We start from the raw sequence: 19,289 nt of genomic DNA, 5'->3' as shown, positions 1-19,289 counted from the left end.
TGTATCTCCATAATTATATTTATCTTGATGATGGAGGCCTTGAGTTGCTTAATTCAGAAGGTGGTGACATTAAGGGTTTTAAGGGGTGAAGGGTTATTTGGGCCCTTTAGCGCTTTAAGGGGGTGTTAGGCTTGAAAATCTATTAGGAGAGAAGTGATCTTATTTCAATTAGGTGAATGATTGGTATCAAGAACTTGTCTAGTCAAATGCTTTTTAAGAAGGGTAGCCTTTCTTATAGAGTATTTGGGGCTGACTATGGGTATGTCTATTTCAAGAAGGGTGTAAATAAAGTTGGTTGGGTCGTTTTTTGGAAGAAAAATTAACTAAACTGATAGAGTCTGTTCATGTATAGCAAAGACTCAAACCAACCAGATTTATATTGAAAAATTGAACCAAACTAGGACATTTGAGGTTGGTTGGTTGGTTTGGTTTGGGTGGATGTGCTGAACCTGATCTCTAGGCACTTTAACGATAGGGAGCTGAACGTTGTTGAGACTTTTTTCTCACCAATGCTAGTGCTGTCAGTTAGAAGGGACAAAAACAACAGGTGATCTTGAAGGATGATGAAAAGGGCTTATTTTTTGTTAAATCTTTCTATTTGGTCTTGAAACCCAAGAGGTAAATCCCTTTTCCAGTGAACATTATTTGGAATTCTTGGGTCCTGCCCAAAGTGAGTTTTTTTTGCTTGGGAAGCTAATTGAAGAAATTTTTTTACTCTAGATCAGCTTTAGAAAAGGTGACCGTTAACAAATAGATGTTTTCTTTGTAAACTTGAAGGGGAGTCTATTGATCATATTCTACTTCACTGCATTGAAGCAAAGATTCTATGACAACTGTTGTTATCCTTATTTAGTGTAGTTTGGGTAATCCCTTCTTCGGTGAGCGGGATGACTCTTTTGTAGGAAAGAAACGGAAGAAAGTATGGAGAGGCGTTCCTCTTGGCATTTTTGGACTATTTGGTGGGAAAGAAATTTAAGAACTTTTGAAAACAAGAAATAGATAGATCAAAAGATAAAACATTTGTTCCTTTGTAATCCTTTTTTATTTTTATTTTTATGGGTAAATAAGAGAATACATTAACAGTGCAAAAGGCACATCAAGGTACACATGAAGTATATAGGAAGGGTTCAAAGGCTTACAAGAAGAGACAGAGAAAAGCGAGGAACAAACCTATCCTAACAACCTAACAACCTAAAAAACCAAAACTATGTGTAGTTGCCTCACCAGCCCTTACTGCCCTCAACACCCCAAAGCAACCCTCTTTAGATGTGAAAAGCCAATAGGGCCAACATTTGAAACCTAACAAAAGCCTCATGCAACAAGGTCTGTGATCTCGCTACTCCTCCCTTGCCCTTAACTAACAGAGGGGAGTTTTTGTGATTAACCGAACACTCCAATTTTTGGATCTCCCTCTTGAAACGGGAAGTTGAGTTTAGCTTCTTTTTCTTTCCTAAGACACAAACACCACGACCTTTCCTTGTCTCAATCTTCCTTAAGAGGGAGAAAATCTCCTTTTCATATCTCTCACATCCCCACAAGGCTATTGAAACTAGCCAACTTAGAAAAGAGATCATCAGAAAGAACCTCCTCCCTCGCCGGCCAATTGAAAGACTTCAACTCTGAAGACACCTGCTCCTTAGACCTAACGACCAAATCTTTGCCTAAAGGGCTTTCCATGATGTTCTTTGGACACTTGAAAGAACCTTCACAAAGCCCCACCTTTGGCTGAGAATTCTTCTCTTGGTCACGATTGTCTCCTAAGGGTTGAATCAAAGCCCTACAACCACCTGGCGACCCAGCCACAGAAGCAGAAGGAGAAGAGAAAGAGGAAGTCCCTCCCCAAAGCCGAGAGTCTGACCTACCTTCAAAGGCTGCTGCTTTTGCCAAGAGAGCGTTGTCAACACCCGAACCCCTCCCATTTGATCCTTGAGACCTTGCCTGAAGAATGGGATCATAAAAAAAGCCCTCCCCTTTCATCGTTGCTACCTTTCTCTCCACCAAATGGAGGGTACTGAACACCCTTAGAAGCTTTCTTTACCTTGCCTGAAACCTCTCTATTGAGCTTAGAAGGTAACCTCTTTGAGTCACTTGAAAAACCCTGGCTTGTCCTTGGCAAACCCACTAGCGCTTGGCTTTGGCCCATCCAAGACAAGCTCACCAACGCTTCCTTCTAAAATGGTTGGCCTCTTAGTGAATTTGGGTTGACCCAATAAGAACCCTTTGGCAAGGCCATAAAGACCACTCTTATCCGTCGCACCTAAGCACACTTTGGAAGAGCATGGGTCATCCTCTGCCTTGTCTTAGGAAGTAAAAATCCCAACGGCCCATCAAGAGCCTCACCGGGACTCATAGATGGTTTAGAGCCCGCTTCCCCAACCTGCTCCATCAAAAAGCTGCTGCCACTGTTTCTAGAGATCGCTTTTGCTGCTGTTGCGTGCATAGAGGGGCTCAGCTCAAAATCCAATGCCTGTAAAACCTCTACTACACTCTTTTTATCATCCCTTCCCACTCTCCCAATAGCATGTGAACAATCCCCACCTTCTTCCCTAACCTCTGAACCACTGTGCCACTCTTTAGAGCCCATTGAAGTCATCCATGGCGGGATCTCCCACCAAAGCTGAATATTGAAAACCCTAGCCCATCCACTACATGCAGCTTTCTTGGCACCTTCTTCCCGTTAGACTTTACAAGGATCTTGGCTCACTGTAGATGACGCTTCTCTGCCTTCTCATCCATGGCCACAAAACCCCCACAAGCATCCCCAAAGTTCTTGAATAACTCTCTTCCCCACAAATGCAATGGCGACTCAACATTCTCGCCCAAACTTCATTAACAATGACTCCATCCCTGAGACAATCCACTTCTGGCCTCCACCAATCCTATTGTAAAATTTTCCCTTCAAAAATGTTGTTCCTCAAATGCTAAACCCTTTTTGCTTCAAAAGGGTTTTCAAACTCAAATAAAATAAGGTAACCGCCTATCAAGGACAGTTGAAGATTACCATTTAATCTCCAATAAATCCTAGTCCAAGATTTCAGAACACCCAAATCCGACACCAAGTTTGCAGAGACACCCCATCTCCCTGCTAAGCACTTACTCAGAAACTCAGAATTTTTCAAAACCTGCTCTGGCATGCTCTAAAGCCAAACTGCCTCGCCCACCTCATTCATGCCCCTGCTCACTACTTCTGCAAAGGACACTCCCTTTGGAGGGACTTCCCCTTCACTATCCTCCAACCAGGATAGAGCAGCCTTGGATATCTCCTACGGCTTGGACATGGGAATAACACCGATGCTTCTTAGATTGAAAGCAAGGGTCCTCCATCCCCCTAGGTTGTCGCTTCATTTGGGAAACACTAAGGAGAACCTGAACAAAGCAGAAAACTCCCTGAGTTGTTTTTGCGAAGGACGTCCCTTTCTCCTCTGAAACCACCACTGAACAAAGCAGAAAACTCCCTGCGTTGTTTTTGTGAATGTCGTCCCTTTCTTCTCTGAAACTACCACTGAACAAAGCAGAAAACTCCCTGCGTTGTTTTTGCTAAGCTCCGGCTTATAGCCCCTGCCACCTTCATTCCACACCATCTTGAATGACTTTCCAGACTTCCCTTTGCACAAAGCTCCACCACCTCCAACAACAGTGCTAGACACCTCTCTCCAAATTTGATCCATGTGGAAAACCCTTGACCGCTCTCTAGAATATTTCCAATCGTCTTCCCCTTGACCAGCTCCAAAGAAATCTCAAAGAATTTTGATTCAACACCAAACCAACACTTTCCTTTTTGCTGGTCCATCTTGTTGAAGCATCTTTGTAATCTTCTAGCTTGGGTTAGCATGTGCATAAGAGAAGATCCAATGCATTTGATTGATTTTTTAGATTGGGTGGGTTCTTATTGATAGTAAGGGTGTCTTTTGTGACTTCTCTTTCAAGGCCTTGCTTTTAGGCGCCCCTTGTATGTCTTGTGTACTTGGTGTGCTTGTTTCTATTATTAATTTATGCATATCTATCTGTTGCTTTCATTTCATACCACATCCACTATAATAGGGCTTTGTAATTAAGCCTAGGTCCCTTTTTTATTTTAAGCCCAAAGCCTAGTAACAATGCTTTGTTACTTATTGAATAGATAAAAAAAAACACTTGTGTAATGGATATTCCCACTTTTGAAATGATTCATATTCCAGAAAATCAGAACTTCTAAAGTTATGTGCAACCCAAACATGATTTTATGGTTGCAAATAGGATACTTATTCCCCAATTTAGATATCTGTGAACCAAATGCTCTCTAAAAGGCCATCCTTAGAAGGCTAATAGTTGACATTTGTGTCTTAATAGTTCTACAAGACCTACTGGAGCCACTGTAAATTTGTAGTTATAAGTTATCGCTAATGTTATCATACTTCATTACTTGGACTAAGCTTTATTTTAGGGTTTGACATGAGCTTCAAACCTTGGGATAAATTGAGATAATCATGAAAATAGGATATTTGATCAATAAATTGAGATAAGAAGGGGGGAATAAGCAGAAAGGCCCTTCACTGGGCAAAGGGAGTCAGATTGCAGTAGCCCAATGAAGCTAAAGTTGTTAAGTTGGAATGTGAGGGGAGCAAATGATAGCTCCAAAAGAAAAATTATCAAGACTTTCATAAGGAACCAAAAGGTTGATTTACTGTGTATTCAGGAGACAAAAATTCAACCAATGTTGGAGGGTGTGGTGAGAAGCTTAGGCTCTGGGAGATTCTTAGATTGGAGGGCATTGGATGCGGATGGGGCTGCGGGAGGTATCTTGATTTGCTAGGACAAAAGGTCTTTGGAAATTTTGGATTGGGAGGAGGGCCAATTCTCCTTATCTTGTAGATTCAGGAATGTGGAAGTTCACCAAAGAGGAAAGGGAATGCTTGTGGGAAGAGATTGGGGCGATTAGAGGAATTTGGGAAGAGCCTTAGTGCTTAGGGGGTGACTTTAATATTACCCTTTTCCAAAGAGAAAGGGGCAGACAAGGGAGAATAAATTTAGCGATGAGGAGATTTGCTCAAATTATCGATGATTTAGGGCTGGTGGATCTTCCACTGCAAGGGGGAGTGTTTACTTGGAATGGGGGGCTCAACAATCAGTCCTGGGCTAGACTGGACAGGTTTCTTGTGTCTCCTAGCTGGTTAGATCAATTCAGTGGTGTCCTCCAAAGCAGACTGCTTCGGCCTATCTTTGATCACTTCCCTGTCCTTCTAGAGGGTGGAAGGAAAAAAAGAGGACCCTCTCCCTTTAGGTTCGAAAATATGTGGCTTAAGGTTGAGGGCTTTAAAGATCTTATTCGAAGTTGGTGGAGGGGGATTGAGGTTAGAGGCAGTGCTAGCTTTAGATTGACTGCAAAGATGAAGGGGATTAAACAAAAATTAAAAGTTTGGAATAGAGAGGTGTTTGGGAGGTTGGAGTGCAATAAAGCTTCAGCTCTACAACAAGTGGAATTCTGGGACCGGGTGGAAAGTGAGAGAAGTTTGACAGTGGAGGAAACAAAATTAAAAAAGGAAGCAAAGGAAAACTATAAGAAGTGGGTTTTTTTGGAAGAAACCCACTGGAGACAACTCTCAAGGGAGATCTGACTAAGGGAAGGGGATAGAAATACGGGCTTTTTCCGTCGTATGGCAAATGCCCATCGTAGAAATAACTCCCTGGACAAAATTAAGATTAATGGGGTGTGGCTTTTAGAGGAGCAGGAAGCGAGGGAAGGGGTTGCTAATGCCTACCTGCAGATTCTTTCAGAAGAATCGGGTTGGAAGACGGATATTGGGAGGCTACAATTAGATCAAATCAGCCAGCAAGAAGTGGAGAATCTGGAGATTCCTTTTTCTAAGGCTGAGGTTCATTCGGCTTTGATGGAGATGAATGGGGACAAAGCCCCTGGGTCGGATGGCTTTACTGTGGCATTTTGGCAAAACTGTTGGGACTTCGTTAAAGAGGAGATCTTGGAAATGTTTAAGGAGTTCCAGGAGCAAAGCTCTTTTCTCAAGAGTCTCAATAACACGTTCCTAGTTCTGATTCCTAAGAAAGGTGGGGCTGAGGACCTTGGGGACTTTAGACCCATTAGCCTATTGGGGGGGCTGTATAAATTATTAGCTAAAGTGTTATCTAATAGGCTCAAGAAAGTGGTTGGAAAAGTGGTCTCCCCAGCTCAGAATGCCTTTGTATTAGGAAGACAGATTCTTGATGCTTCCTTAATTGCAGATGAGGTGATAGACTTGTGGCAAAAAAGAAAAGAGAAAGGGCTGATTTGTTTGGACATTGAGAAAGCGTATGATAGCATGAACTAATAGTTTTTGTTGAGGGCTTTACAAAAAATGGGATTTGGCTCAAAGTGGTTGGGATGGATGTGAAGCTGTTTATCTTCAGCCAAATTTTCAGTGTTGGTTAATGGGGTACCAACTGGCTTTTTCCCAAGTGCTAAGGGGCTTCGCCAAGGAGATCCCCTATCTCCTTACCTCTTTGTTTTGGGGATGGAAGTGCTGGATGCGCTTATTAGGAGGGCTGTTGCTGGGGAATTCCTCTCAGAGTGTAGTATCCGGGGAGGTAGAAGGCCCACTCTGAACATCTCCTATTTATTCTTTGCTGATGATACAATTGTGTTTTGTGAGGCTAATAAAGAGCACCTAACTCACCTTAGCTGGATCTTATTCTGGTTTGAAGCTGCTTCAGGTCTAAGGATTAATTTGGCCAAAAGTGAAATCATCCCAGTTGGTGAGGTGGATGAGATTGATGAGCTGGCAGTGGAGTTAGGGTGCAGGGTGGGCTCCTTGCCTTCTCAGTTTCTGGGTCTGCCTTTTTTTTTTTTTTTTTTTGATAAGTAAACAAGATATGCATTAGAAAAGGCTAAATGCCACAAAGCATACAAGGAGTATACAAGACGACTACAGCCTCAAAAAGAGAAAAGGACCAAAAAGAACTACCTCCCCTCAAGTGGAAGCTATCCACTCTAAGAAACCTATAAGGGAGAAAGACTCCTCACCTAAATACACTTTGGCCCAATTCCATAAGTTACAGACAAAAGAATTCTTTAATCTCTGAATATTCAATGCACCCCCCCTAAAGGCTAACCTATTCCTCTCCTTCCAGACCGTCCAAAAAATACACAACGGAATGGATTTCCAAATCTTTTTCCTTTTCTTCCCTACAAATGAACCCCTCCAGGAGATTAAAGTCTCCTTTACAGTTTCTGGGAGGACCCACTTAATATCTATCAACCCAAAAATAATATCCCAAAGGACTCTAGTCACTATACAGTGTAAAAGAATATGATTTACATTCTCTTCTTCACAACCACACAAAAAACAACAATTTGGGAGTTGCACCCCTCTTATCTGGAGTCTATCTAGAGTGAGCACCTTCTCCCACGTAGCCTCCCAAGCAAAAAAGCAGACTTTAGTTGGCACCCTATCCACCCATATTCTCTTTGCGGGAAACACTGTATCATTAGGCTTGTCCAACAGCCTGTAAGCTTCTTTAACCCTGAAAAGACCATTTCTTCCTTGCCTCCATTTAACTGAGTCATCCTCCAGGGAAGGCCTATGACCCCTCAAAGTATGGAGCAAATCACCAACCATATCCATCTCCCAGTCATTGAAGTCCCTCACAAAAACAAGATTCCAATCTCCTTGGCCTGAATCTTGGTCCCACATCTCCTCAATCGTGGCGTCTCTATGCACGGCAAGGACAAAAAGGTGGTTGAAGCATTGGGACAACGGAGTGTCAGTGCACCAACTATCTTTCCAAAATTTGATTTTGGAACCCTTCCCAACTAGAAAAGCCAAATTCTCCCAGCACCATTCAGATTCTTTCATAATCTCCTTCCAGACCCCTACTCCAGTCGCCCCATTAGCCTTCTTAGACCTCCAGCCATATTCCTCTTGCCCATATTTCGTAGAAATCACTTGTTTCCAAAGGTTATCATTTTCACAAGCAAACCTTCAAGTCCACTTGCCCAGCAAGGCTTTATTCAGAGTGGCTATTCTCCTTAATCCTAGCCCTCCATTGAGTTTTTCTGTACAGACCACATCCCATTTAATTAGATGAACTTTTCCCTCCAAGTTTCCACCCCCCCATAGGAAATCTCTTTGGGTTTTCTCCACTCTTTTAGCAACGGACTTGGGCTTACGGAAGATAGACATTTGGTAAATTGGCATACTAGCCAAGGTACTTTTTATGAGAGTGATCCTCCCCCCTTTGGAGATGTACTGTCTTTTCCAAAGCGCAAGTCTCCTCCTGACCCTCTCTTCCACTCCATCCCACATAGAAGAAGCCCTATTGGGGACCGCTAAAGGGAGACCCAAATAGTGGGAGGGCAGAGATCCCACCCTGCACCCTAGCTCAGCTGCCAGCTCAAGAATCTCCTCCACTTCTCCAACTGGGATGATTTCGCTTTTGGCTAGATTAATTCGAAGACCCGAAGCCGCTTCAAACCAAAAGAGAATCCAGCTTAGATGAGAAACTTGCTCTTTGTTTGCCTCACAAAACACAATTGTATCATCAGCAAAAAATAGGTGGGAGATATTCAATGAAGTTCTACTACCACCCCGAATGTTGCACCCTGATAGATATCCCCCCTCCACCGCTCTCCTAATAAGAACGTCCAGAATCTCCATTCCCATAACAAAGAGATAAGGGGATAGAGGATCCCCTTGACGAAGCCCTCTAGTGCTAGGGAAAAACCCAGCTGGCACTCCATTAACAAGAATAGAGAATTTAGCAGTAGACACACAACTCCACATCCATCCCACCCACTTGGTCCCAAAGCCCATTTTTTGAAGGACCTTCATTAAGAAATTCCAATTGATGCTGTCATACGCTTTTTCTATATCCAATTTGCAAATAATGCCCTTTTCTTTTCTCTTCTGCCACGAATCTATCACCTCATTAGCAATTAAGGACGCATCCAGAATTTGTCTTCCCATTACAAAGGCATTCTGAGCACTAGATACCACCTTACCAATCACTTTTTTGAGCCTATTAGCTAAGACTTTAGCCAAAAGTTTATAGAGCCCCCCCAACAGGCTGATAGGTCTAAAGTCTCCTAGATCCTCCGCCCCGCTTTTCTTAGGTATCAACACCAAAAAAGTATTGTTGAGGCTCCTAACAAAGGAATTATGCTCATGAAATTCTTTAAACATCTCCATGATCTCCTCTTTGGTAAAATCCCATGCGTTTTGCCAGAAGGCTACAGTAAAACCATCCGGGCCAGGGGCTTTATCCTCATTCATCTCCATCAACGCCGAGTGAATCTCAATCTCTGCAAATGGGATTTCCAGACTCTTTGCTTCTTGTTGGCTGATGCAACCCACCTGAATGCTACCAATATCTGCCTGCCAAACCATATCTTCAGAAAGCATCTGTTGAAACGAATTCACAACTCCTTCTCTCACCTCCTGCTCCTCTACCAGCCACTCCCCATTAACCTTAATTCTGCCCATAGCGTTGTTTCTTCGGTGAGCACTTGCCATTCTATGGAAGAACCCCGTGTTTCTATCCCCCTCCTTTAACCAAATCTCCCTTGAGTGCTGTCTCCAATGGGCTTCCTCCAACAGGACCCATTTCTTAAAGGAGTCTTTAGCTTCCTTTTTTAAATCAGCTTCTTCCACAGTCAAATTTCTCTCACTTTCCACCCGATTCCAAAAGTCTACTTGTTCTAAGGCTGCAGCTTTATTGGTCTCCAACCTCCCAAAAACCTCTTTGTTCCAAACTTTCAGTTTCTTTTTAATTTCCTTCATTTTAACAGCCAATCTGTAGCTAGCGCTGCCCCTGACTTCAATCCCCTGCCAGCATGTTCTCACAATGTCTTTAAACCCCTCAACCTTCAGCCACATATTTTCGAATCTAAACGGGGTTGGGCCTCTTCTAATTCCACCCCCCTCTAACACGATTGAGAAATGATCAGAAATTGGCCGAGACAACCTGATCTGAGTGACTCCACTAAACTGATCTAACCAGCTAGGGGAAACTAAAAATCTGTCTAGTCTCGCCCACGCCTGATTGTTAAGCCCCCCATTCCAGGTGAACTCTCCCCCTTGAAGAGGCAGGTCCACCAGCTCTAGATCATCCACAGTCTCTGCAAATCTCCTCATGGCTGAACTGATTCTTCTTTGGCTGCTCCTTTCTTGTTGAAACAGAATGACATTGAAATCCCCACCAAGACACCAGGGATCATCCTAAAGACCTCTTATCGCCCCAAATTCCTCCCACATACCCTCCCTTTCCACTTTAGTAAAAGGACCATACACTCCCGTAAAAACCCAAGTAGCCCCATTTTCTATAGTCTTGAATCTACAAGACAATGTAAAATGACCCTCCTCCCAATCCAAAATATCCAAGACCCTCTTGTCCCAACATATCAAAATGCCACCCGCAGCCCCCTCCGCATTTAGGGCTCTCCAATCTATAAATCTCCCCTTGCCCAGGCTTCTCACAATACCTTTCGACATCTCCTGAATCTTGGTTTCCTGAATGCACATTAGATCCACCCTTTGGCTCCTTATATAGTTCTTAATAATTTTCCTCTTAGAGCTGTCATTAACTCCCCTCACATTCCAACTTATAATCTTCAGCTTCATTGGGCAACTATCAACTGATTCCCTTTGCCCTGTGAAGGACCTTTTTGCTTATTCCCCCCCCATAATTGACAGAGCATTCCAGCCTCTTTAGTTCCCTTTCAAATTTGGACTTCTCTAAGAGTTCTTTGCTGTGAATCTTTTCCCTCCTCTTTCTGATTTTAGTCAGAAAATTCAATATCTCCCTTTCCAGCCCCTCCGTAGAGAAACCCAGAAATTGGCTAAATTTTGCTAAGCTACAGTCCTCCCATAGATCCTCTTTCTCATTTTCGGTGTCTTTAGGTCCTGAGGCACCAACATTCCCCTCCTTGCCCCTAACCTTGTCTCTATTTTTGTTGGCCTCTCCCAACTTCCAGGATCCATTCTCATTCTCAACATCCCCCTCATAGACTGTTGACCAAGTTGACTTAACTTATCCCCCCATAATTCCTCCTCTATTCCCCCTGGGTGATCGAAAGACTCCCCCTCTGGAGCCCGATCAGAATTAGAAGAGAGAGAAAGAAATGTCCCCATAACCCGATTTCCTTTAGGATGGGAATTCAGGACATACCTCTTAGCTTCTTCTTCAAGCACACGGTCAGTCATGGAGAAGCCTTCATCCCTCTGTTCCCTTCTAATCTCTACTAGCACCCAGCTCGTCAAAGGATCCTCTGGAGTGGGTCCTTTTCTGGAGATAAAACGGCCCAAAAAACCAGCCTTCTCTTGGGAAACAATTGGGCCATCCCTTTCCAAACCTTCCATTTCAACAAAAGGATGGTAGCCCAGTTCAGCAGCCCAATTAGATGGGCCTGCCTCTGACTCACCAGCCACCTTTGTTTTATCTTTTTATCTTTTAACTTTCGGCCCAAAAGCCCGTCTAGCTTAGCCAGCCCACCATCCTTCTCTTGCTCTTTAAGACTCATATTTGGGCCATATGAGGGCGATCCAGCCATTTTTCCATCTGAATAGGCCCAGTCCCGAGGCATCGGGCCATGGATCTGGTTCCCGGGCTCTAAACCCGGCCCATTTTCCTGCAGAAACCTCCCATCATCTGGCAGGTGCAGTCCCTCGGTTCCCGTTTCTATCAGTTCCTTCCCCACGCGCTTCTCCGCGCGTGAGTACGTGTCACCCCTGACCTCGGTTCTCCTTTTGATTTCCGCCGTAGAGAAAATCCTTCTCACCACCGGCCTAATCTCCCACCACAGCGCCAAAGAGTAAACCTCCTCCTCTACCTGAATTTCTAGCATACTCGGTCTAAAATCGCCTCTTAGTTTGACCAGTATCCTAGCCCATTGAATCTCCCCCATCGACCTTGTCCGCTCGTCAATTTCAACAAACCCCCCACATTCATCCCCTATTTTCTTCAGAATCACCGGGCTCCATAACGAAATTGGCAGACCGAAAATTTTAACCCAGGCTTCCTGTACCATCTCCTCCTCTACCCAACAACCCGTCTTTGGATTCCAGAGATCCAACCCTAAGTGGACTCCTCCCATCACTCTGCTCCCCGATGAGACCACTCTGTGAGCCTCTCTTATATCTTCAAACTCCAACAAAACCCTACCTCGTTCCAACTTGGCCAGCCCTAGCTTGCTTTTTAGGCCCCAAGAACTCGCCCAAAGACTTCCCAGCCTCTCCAAATTTTCTTCTTCCTTTTTGTTGGACTTCCAGCTCGCGACGAGGCAGTGTTCCAACTTCTGTAAGTTTCCAGCCATCTCCTCCCTCGAGACCTTCATCTTGATTGCATTTGTGCCTTTCCGATTTGTACTCATGACTGCTTTTGCGTATGATTTCGCCGGAGTAGTTTTTCCGCCGGCCCTTACTTCCTGCAAATCCATTCTTCTTCCAGCCAGCTCTTCCATTTGACAAATCATCTCCGCCATAGCCGTCCATCCTCTTTTGTCCCTCCTACCTCTCGGTAAGAAGATGCAGAACCTTTTTCGTTCCAGATCCACAACCCCTAACCTTAAGAAGCCACCCGCTCTGTTGAAACCCCGAGCCAAAGTGTACCGCTTGCCTCTTTCTCTCCACTCCTTTTCCCATCTCCCTTCTTTTTCGTCTCGTATACAATGGATTAACCCCTCCTTGAAAAGCCCTAAGCTTTCCAGCCCTAATCGAACCCATGTCGAGACCCCTCGCTTCTTCTCCATAATGAGGATCTGACATCTTCCTTTCCTTTCATCCAGGGCAAGCTCGAAAGTCTTGGATTCCACCGTGAAGCTTCGCTTTCGACTCGCCTTGCCGGTCTCATCGTCGTCGCCGTCGCACGCGCCTTCACTCTCCCTCAAGGCTCATTCTGTGTGGGATGGGGTGGAAGAGAGAGTGAGGAGGAGACTTGCGCTTTGGAAACGGTAGTATATTTCCAAAGGTGGGAGAATCACTCTCAGAAAGAGCACATTGGCTTGCATGCCAATCTATCAAATGTCTCTTTTTCGGATGCCCAAAATCGTTGTTAGAAGGTTAGAAAAAGTGCAAAGAGATTTTCTTTGGGGAGGGGGAAATTTGGAGAGGAAAGCTCATCTTGTTAATTGGGAGGTGGTTTGTGCGGATAAGGATAAGGGTGGAGGCTTAAGGAAGTTAGCCCTTTTGAACAAAACCTTGCTTGGTAAATGGATTTGGAGGTTTGCTTATGATAAAGACAATCTTTGGAAACAAGTGATCATGGCTAAATATGGGTAAGAGGGGCTTGGTTGGAGGACAAAGAAGGCTAATGGGGCGTTCGGAGTAGGGGTTTGGAAGGAGATCTTGAAGGAAATTGAATGGTGTTGGGATAATATGGTGCTCATAGCTGGGAAGGGCACCAAAATCAGATTCTGGACAGATGTATGGTGCACTGGTACAATGCTGGCCCAAAACTTCCCTCATCTCTTTGCAATGGCTGTTCATAGGAATGCTACGGTGGAGGAGATATGGGACCAGAATTTTGGACAAGGAGGCTGGAATCTAAGATTTTTGAGGGATTTTAATGATTGAGAGTTGGATATGGTAGGGGACTTGCTCCATGGTTTGAGGGGTCACAGGCCCTCCTTGGAGGAAGACTCAGTTTGTTGGAAGGGAGGAAGAAACGGATAGTTTAGGGTTAAGGAAGCGTACAACTTGTTGGCCAATCCTAATGACACCGCATTTCCGACAAGTTGTATTTGGGTGGATAGAGTTCCAACCAAAATGGTGTTCTTTGCTTGGGAGGCTACGTGGGGAAGGTGCTTACTCTTGACAGGCTCCAGAAAAGAAGATGACAGCTCCCTAATTGTTGTTTTTTGTGTGGGTGTGAAGAAGAAACTATAAATCACATTCTTATACACTATATAGTGGTCAGAGTCCTGTGGGATATTGTCCTTGGGTTATTAGGTGTTCAGTGGGTCTTTCAAGAAACTGTAAATGAGATCTTAACTTGCTGGAGGGACCCTTTTGTGGGGAAGAAAAGGAAAAAGATATGAAAATCCATCCCGTTGTGTATTTTTTGGACGGTTTGGAAGGAGATGAATAGATTAGCCTTTAGGGGGGGTGTGTTAAATATTCAGAAACTCAAGAATTCTTTTGTTTGTAATTTATGGAGCTGGGCTAGATTGTATATTGGAGAGGAGTCTATCTCCCTTATAGGCTTTTTGGAGTGGTTAGCATCCACTTGAGGGGCGGTGAGGCTCTTTTGGCTTGTGAGGTCTTAGCTGCCTTGTATACTCCCTGTATGCAGTGTGATTTTTTGCCTCTGGTTTAATACAATTCTGGCTTACTTATCAAAAAAAATAAAATTGAGATAACATAAGGATCATAGTGTTCTTCCTCTAGTCGGCATATAATTTGAAATTTCGTCTTAAACTTGAAAGTCAGATGCAGGTTGTTTAATTAATATAATGTGCTATTTATCTCATCTGTTTGTTGAAGCTATGTGAAAACTCTCCTATACTCACTTTGTAGGACCAGGTAACATGACACCTCCCAAAAAGTGTGTATTAGACACACCCGAGACTGACCTCAATCCTCCCATTCTTGAATGGGAGGGCCTGCTAGTTGAACTGCCTGTGGGGGGTAGTTGGAGGCTAGGAAATTCAATAGCTCTGGGCTTTATTTTTGATATTATACTATTAATATAGAGCTTACAGAACTATTTTATGTTGACTTTATTTGTGATGCTAATGTGTAGTGAATGATTTGATCATATGCTGGGAAATTTGAAATATCATGCACGCAGGGAGCTCTTAAAGTCTCGATGCAGAGTCCTGGAATCATATATGAACCTTATGCACCTCGTGAACCGATCTCATTTTGGAAGAGGTCAGTTAAATTTTAAGTGAGTTTTCAACTGTTTTGAGCTTATGGCTCTGTTAATTATCTTTTTACTCGATTAGATTGAAGGAATGAGAGCCTGTTTGGTAGAGATTCTAGGAAGTGCTTCTAATATTTTTAATACTTGAAATTTTTTATCATTCAAGTGTTAGAATGATTCAAAATGTTTTTTAGAATCACTACCAAACACACTCAAAGTCTTTGAAGTTATTGAACTCAACCAATGACTTATATCCTTGGAAAAAGAGACTATTCATTCCCTCGCTAAGTGAGCTCCTGTTTGATTTCTTTTGTTTATTTATTTTTAATATTCTCAAGTTTCCCTACTTTGATATTGGACGAAAGATTTATCTTTTCAGTATCCTAAAATGGTTTAAATGTAAATTGTGCTTAATTATATATTCATTGTTTTTAAACCTGAAATTTCTTTCTAATGTTTTCTCCAGTTTTTTTATAATTATTGTATATCAAAATTAACCAAAAATGCTTTTTTTCCTTCCATTTTGTGTAAGCCCATTTGTTACATTGTGTACATGCTGTTTTGGAAATCAGTCCAAATGTACTGCTTTATTACTTTTATAAATATGTAATATCTATGATATGTTAAGGACATACCTTATTCTGTAATTATTATGTGTGGAAGGTAATATGATATTTTCTTTTATATCCTTGAAGTCTTTGCTTCTTTATTTTTTTCATTTGCTTGAGGGCATCTGCAAATTATTTATTATATGAAAGAATTATCAGTGTTTTATTGATAAAGAAAATAGATATTTGTGTAATGGACATTATGAAACCCCCTTTTCCTCTTAGTAATGAATTAGCGGAAATTTTCCTGTATTTGCTTTAGGCAAGTAGGACCTACATTAGTTGCTTGGATGAGTTGAAGTGAATCAATTATAGTTACAGTATGAAACAAAGTAGCTATATTTTGTAAGTGCTATTGTATAGTTATACCATAGAAGGGAGGGCGGCCAAAGCTAAAGTCTGGAGTATTATTTTGTGAGCATCACAATTTGATTTGAAGTGCCAAACATGAAACTGCAGCAAAATCCAGAAAGTGGAATTTATTTATGTGTTTGCATTTGTATCTTACATACATATATTTTTATGTGGAATATCCAAAGAGTTCTCTTTATTACTCCAGCCTAAAGAAAAAAAAGGAAAAAAAATCTAGAAGAATACTTGCACCTCCATGCATTATAAATTATTAAATAACAGAGAAAGTAATAATGCATCCATAGCTGTTTTATTACAAAACCGCACAATATGCATGTTTCCTTTGCATGTTAGAAAGATTGAAATAGTGCATACTCATGCAAGTTTCCAAACAGGTATCAGACATGTGCATCATGGTGTGATTGTGTCAAGTCAACTAGTATTTAACACAGAATTGACAATTAATTCTGTTCATGTGCTTATTTTTCACTAGGGGCTGTTTATGTTTTATGTTACACACGAGTGTAATTTATTTTCATTTTTTTGGTGGACCTTATTCTGTATTTGCATATCTTTCTTACATATTGAGTAGAGTATGTATTCTTGTCCTCACACACTACTGCTGATCTTTTGTGTATCAGATGGTTCACAAGAAATGGTTGGAGAAGAACAAAAGAAGATATTGTTTTAGAGGTGATATTCTTGAATGCTACTGATAAATAGTTCCAAGTAATGGTGGTTTGGAAATTGCATCAGTATTTAGGCTTCTTGTTTTCTTTTTTGGTTGCTGTACTTGGTTTATCATTTTAAAAATTGTTGTGCACTTTTTATAACTTTCTTTGTTTAGATAGAAGATATTGTAATTACCTGGTATTTCATATTTTCAGTGAGTGACGTGTAAATCTAGGATGCAGGGATGAATTGGTTTATATAAGGTGTTAGCCTAGCAAACCCAGTTCTTTATTGATATGTAAGTTCGTCACAATTTTTATTGGCTTTTTTTGCAGCTAAAAAGTGCATATGCAGTTGCTAAATTAAGGAAAATTGGCTATTCAAGACAGAAGTTTTATACGGAGGCTGTAGATTTATATAAGGAGGTGCACTTTTGCAATGCTTTTGAATTTTGATTTACAATTGCAATTATTCTACTTACTTCATTGTGAACTCAAGTCAGGACTTTGCTTGTTTGCCATTTGAAAATTTTTTATAGCATTATTCTTTCTCTGTTTTCTTGGTCAACTGAAATGAAATTGAAAATTTTGGTCTACTTAACTGTGGGTTGTCTAGATTGAAGGAAATTTCTTCAGGAAAATAACTTATCTTTTGATATCCTTTTATACTTTCACCTTACATCCTAATTCCAAAGGATTTGCGTCGCCAAACTTTTCAATGTGAGGAGTTAAAGTCAAGTCAATTTATCAAAGCCCTAATCCCAACTACTTAGAGTCGACTACATGAATCTTTTCTCACAATTCAGTTCTATCTAGAGCTATATTCTCTGTTTGTTCCTAGGCAACCATGAATTTTCTCACCCCCTTGACCCCTTTCTTTTTTGCCACCCTTTTATCCTTGTCACCTTCAACTTGACAAGGGAGGTAAAACTGCCCTCTGTGCAATTTAGAGGGACTGTACAGAGATTTTATTTGGCAGAACAAGACAGGTAAGCATTATTCCTTCGTACATTGGAGAAACCTTTGTTCTTGAAAAGAATATGAGTTTGAGCAAACATTGTTCTTTGGTTATTGAGGGAAGAATGGGAGGAGATAGATAGATGGATAGAGAGAGAGAGAAGTGGGGTGGTGACACAGTGGAGATGATGAGGGGGAGGGAGGGAGGCTCAATTCATGTTCACTGGTTCTCAAATGAAGTGGAGCTATAAGTTTTTACTTTCTGACCAGCAATTCTACATTTTGGAAAGATTGTCTGTCCTTTTTATTCACCATTCAATAGAATGAATTTGTTTATTGTCTGTCCTTTTTATTTACAATTCAATAAAATGAATATGTTTATTTTTTATTAAAAACAATGAAGTTGTCCTCAATTTTACCTGGTGTCAGGCCTTGTAATAAGTATTTATCTGCTGTTGCATGGGCAGTCAGCCCAAGTCTGTCTGTTCCATCCCACTCTGCTTGACAAGTTCCCTATATTTGATCTGCCTTCTTGATTATTTATTTACTACTATATCTTCTTTATATATTTAGATTTTTCATCACTATTACATGGAATTTCTGTCAACCTGTACTGGATATTCTTTTCTCTTCCAGATAAACTCTCAAATAGCAAATTCTGCTAAAGCATCATTAAGGAAATCAGTTACCGAGAACATGTACTCCGTATGTTCCTTTTCTTGCTGCCATGTTGCTCTTTTCTTAGACCAGTCTATATATTATCTGCTTCAGTTATGTTGCTACCTGTCTTAAGCATTCTGATGCATTTTATGTAAGATATATACTTGTTAAATAATGTATAGCTATTTAGGTTATTTACTTTTCCTTTTTCCTTTTCTTTCCTTACTGTATTGTGGGTCCCACTAGCATGTATATATATACCCAAGTCCAATGTGTATTCTTCTAGTTTTTCAATAACAATAATTAGGGATTCTCCCTTTTCTCTCTTTCTCTTCACATGGTATCAGAGCCTAGGGAGAAAAAAAAAAAACTCTAATTCTTTCCGGTTTATCCGTGAATCCATTCTGGGAAATCTTTCAGTGACCGTGTTTCATTTCGGTCACCCTTCCCATCTCCTAAAGCTTCCGATCAACCGTATCGCCGTCAGAAAACCCTCACCGCCGGCGAATTTTCCGGCGACCTTTCCAGCAAAGTCCTTTTCTGACACCGACCATACCATCAGGTGCGCAAGGAGGAGATCTTCAACTTTTCTCAAAGCACCGGAGGAAGAATCCCAGCCACGCGCCGTCCACGTGCATCTCTTCTCCGGCGGCCTGAATCTCAAGCATTGGCGCGTGAGGGCGCATGGGGCATTTTCCGGCCACGCGCTTCCACCTCCAGCCTCGCCTGACGCCGTCTAGCCACCCTCCATCTGTGCTTGTGTCATCTGAGCCCTAAAAGTGCATTTTTTGAGGTTTTTTGTCTCCGTCGGCCCTCTAAACCGCCTTTCCAGCGACCTCCGGTGACTTCCTCTCCACCCCGAGCCCTACACGTGTCTTAGGAAGTCCGCGATAAGCCGTATTAGGGCTCTCTTCGATCCAAACGTATTTCATTCACCAGATAGTAGTAGATATGGCTACTAAAAGTTCCACTTTTTCCTCTGTCATATCTGGATCTCCTATGATTACTTCGGAGAAATTGGTTGGCAGTGAAAATTATTTGTCCTGGTCTGTCTCTGTGGAGCTTTGGTTTATGGGTCAAGGTTATGAGGATCACCTTGTTACGCAGGAGGCGGATATCCCTGAGGTTGACAGAGTACAATGGAGGAAGATAGATGCACAGTTATGTAGTGTGTTATGGCAATCAGTTGATCCTAAGATTCTGCATCATCTTC

At 42.0% G+C, this 19,289-nt stretch overlaps 1 protein-coding gene across 4 annotated transcripts in view; it reads left to right on the top strand.

Moving 5' to 3' along the window:
• The window catches only part of LOC117930852 (39S ribosomal protein L45, mitochondrial), a 40,312-nt gene that overhangs the window by 3,804 nt on the left and 17,219 nt on the right, over nt 1-19,289 (top strand). For 3 of the 4 annotated variants that reach the window (XM_034851611.1, XM_034851608.1, XM_034851609.1), the window contains 4 exons: nt 14,755-14,837; nt 16,430-16,481; nt 16,796-16,885; nt 18,053-18,121. In XM_034851611.1, coding sequence (XP_034707502.1) covers nt 14,755-14,837; nt 16,430-16,481; nt 16,796-16,885; nt 18,053-18,121 — 294 coding nt within the window. The remainder of the gene's footprint in view (nt 1-14,754; nt 14,838-16,429; nt 16,482-16,795; nt 16,886-18,052; nt 18,122-19,289) is intronic. The other variant, XM_034851610.1, reaches the window with a different exon arrangement.

Source organism: Vitis riparia, chromosome 14 (genome assembly GCF_004353265.1).
Source record: "Vitis riparia cultivar Riparia Gloire de Montpellier isolate 1030 chromosome 14, EGFV_Vit.rip_1.0, whole genome shotgun sequence".
Taxonomy (NCBI): Eukaryota; Viridiplantae; Streptophyta; class Magnoliopsida; order Vitales; family Vitaceae; genus Vitis; species Vitis riparia.
This window is presented reverse-complemented; position numbering and strand designations above follow the sequence as displayed.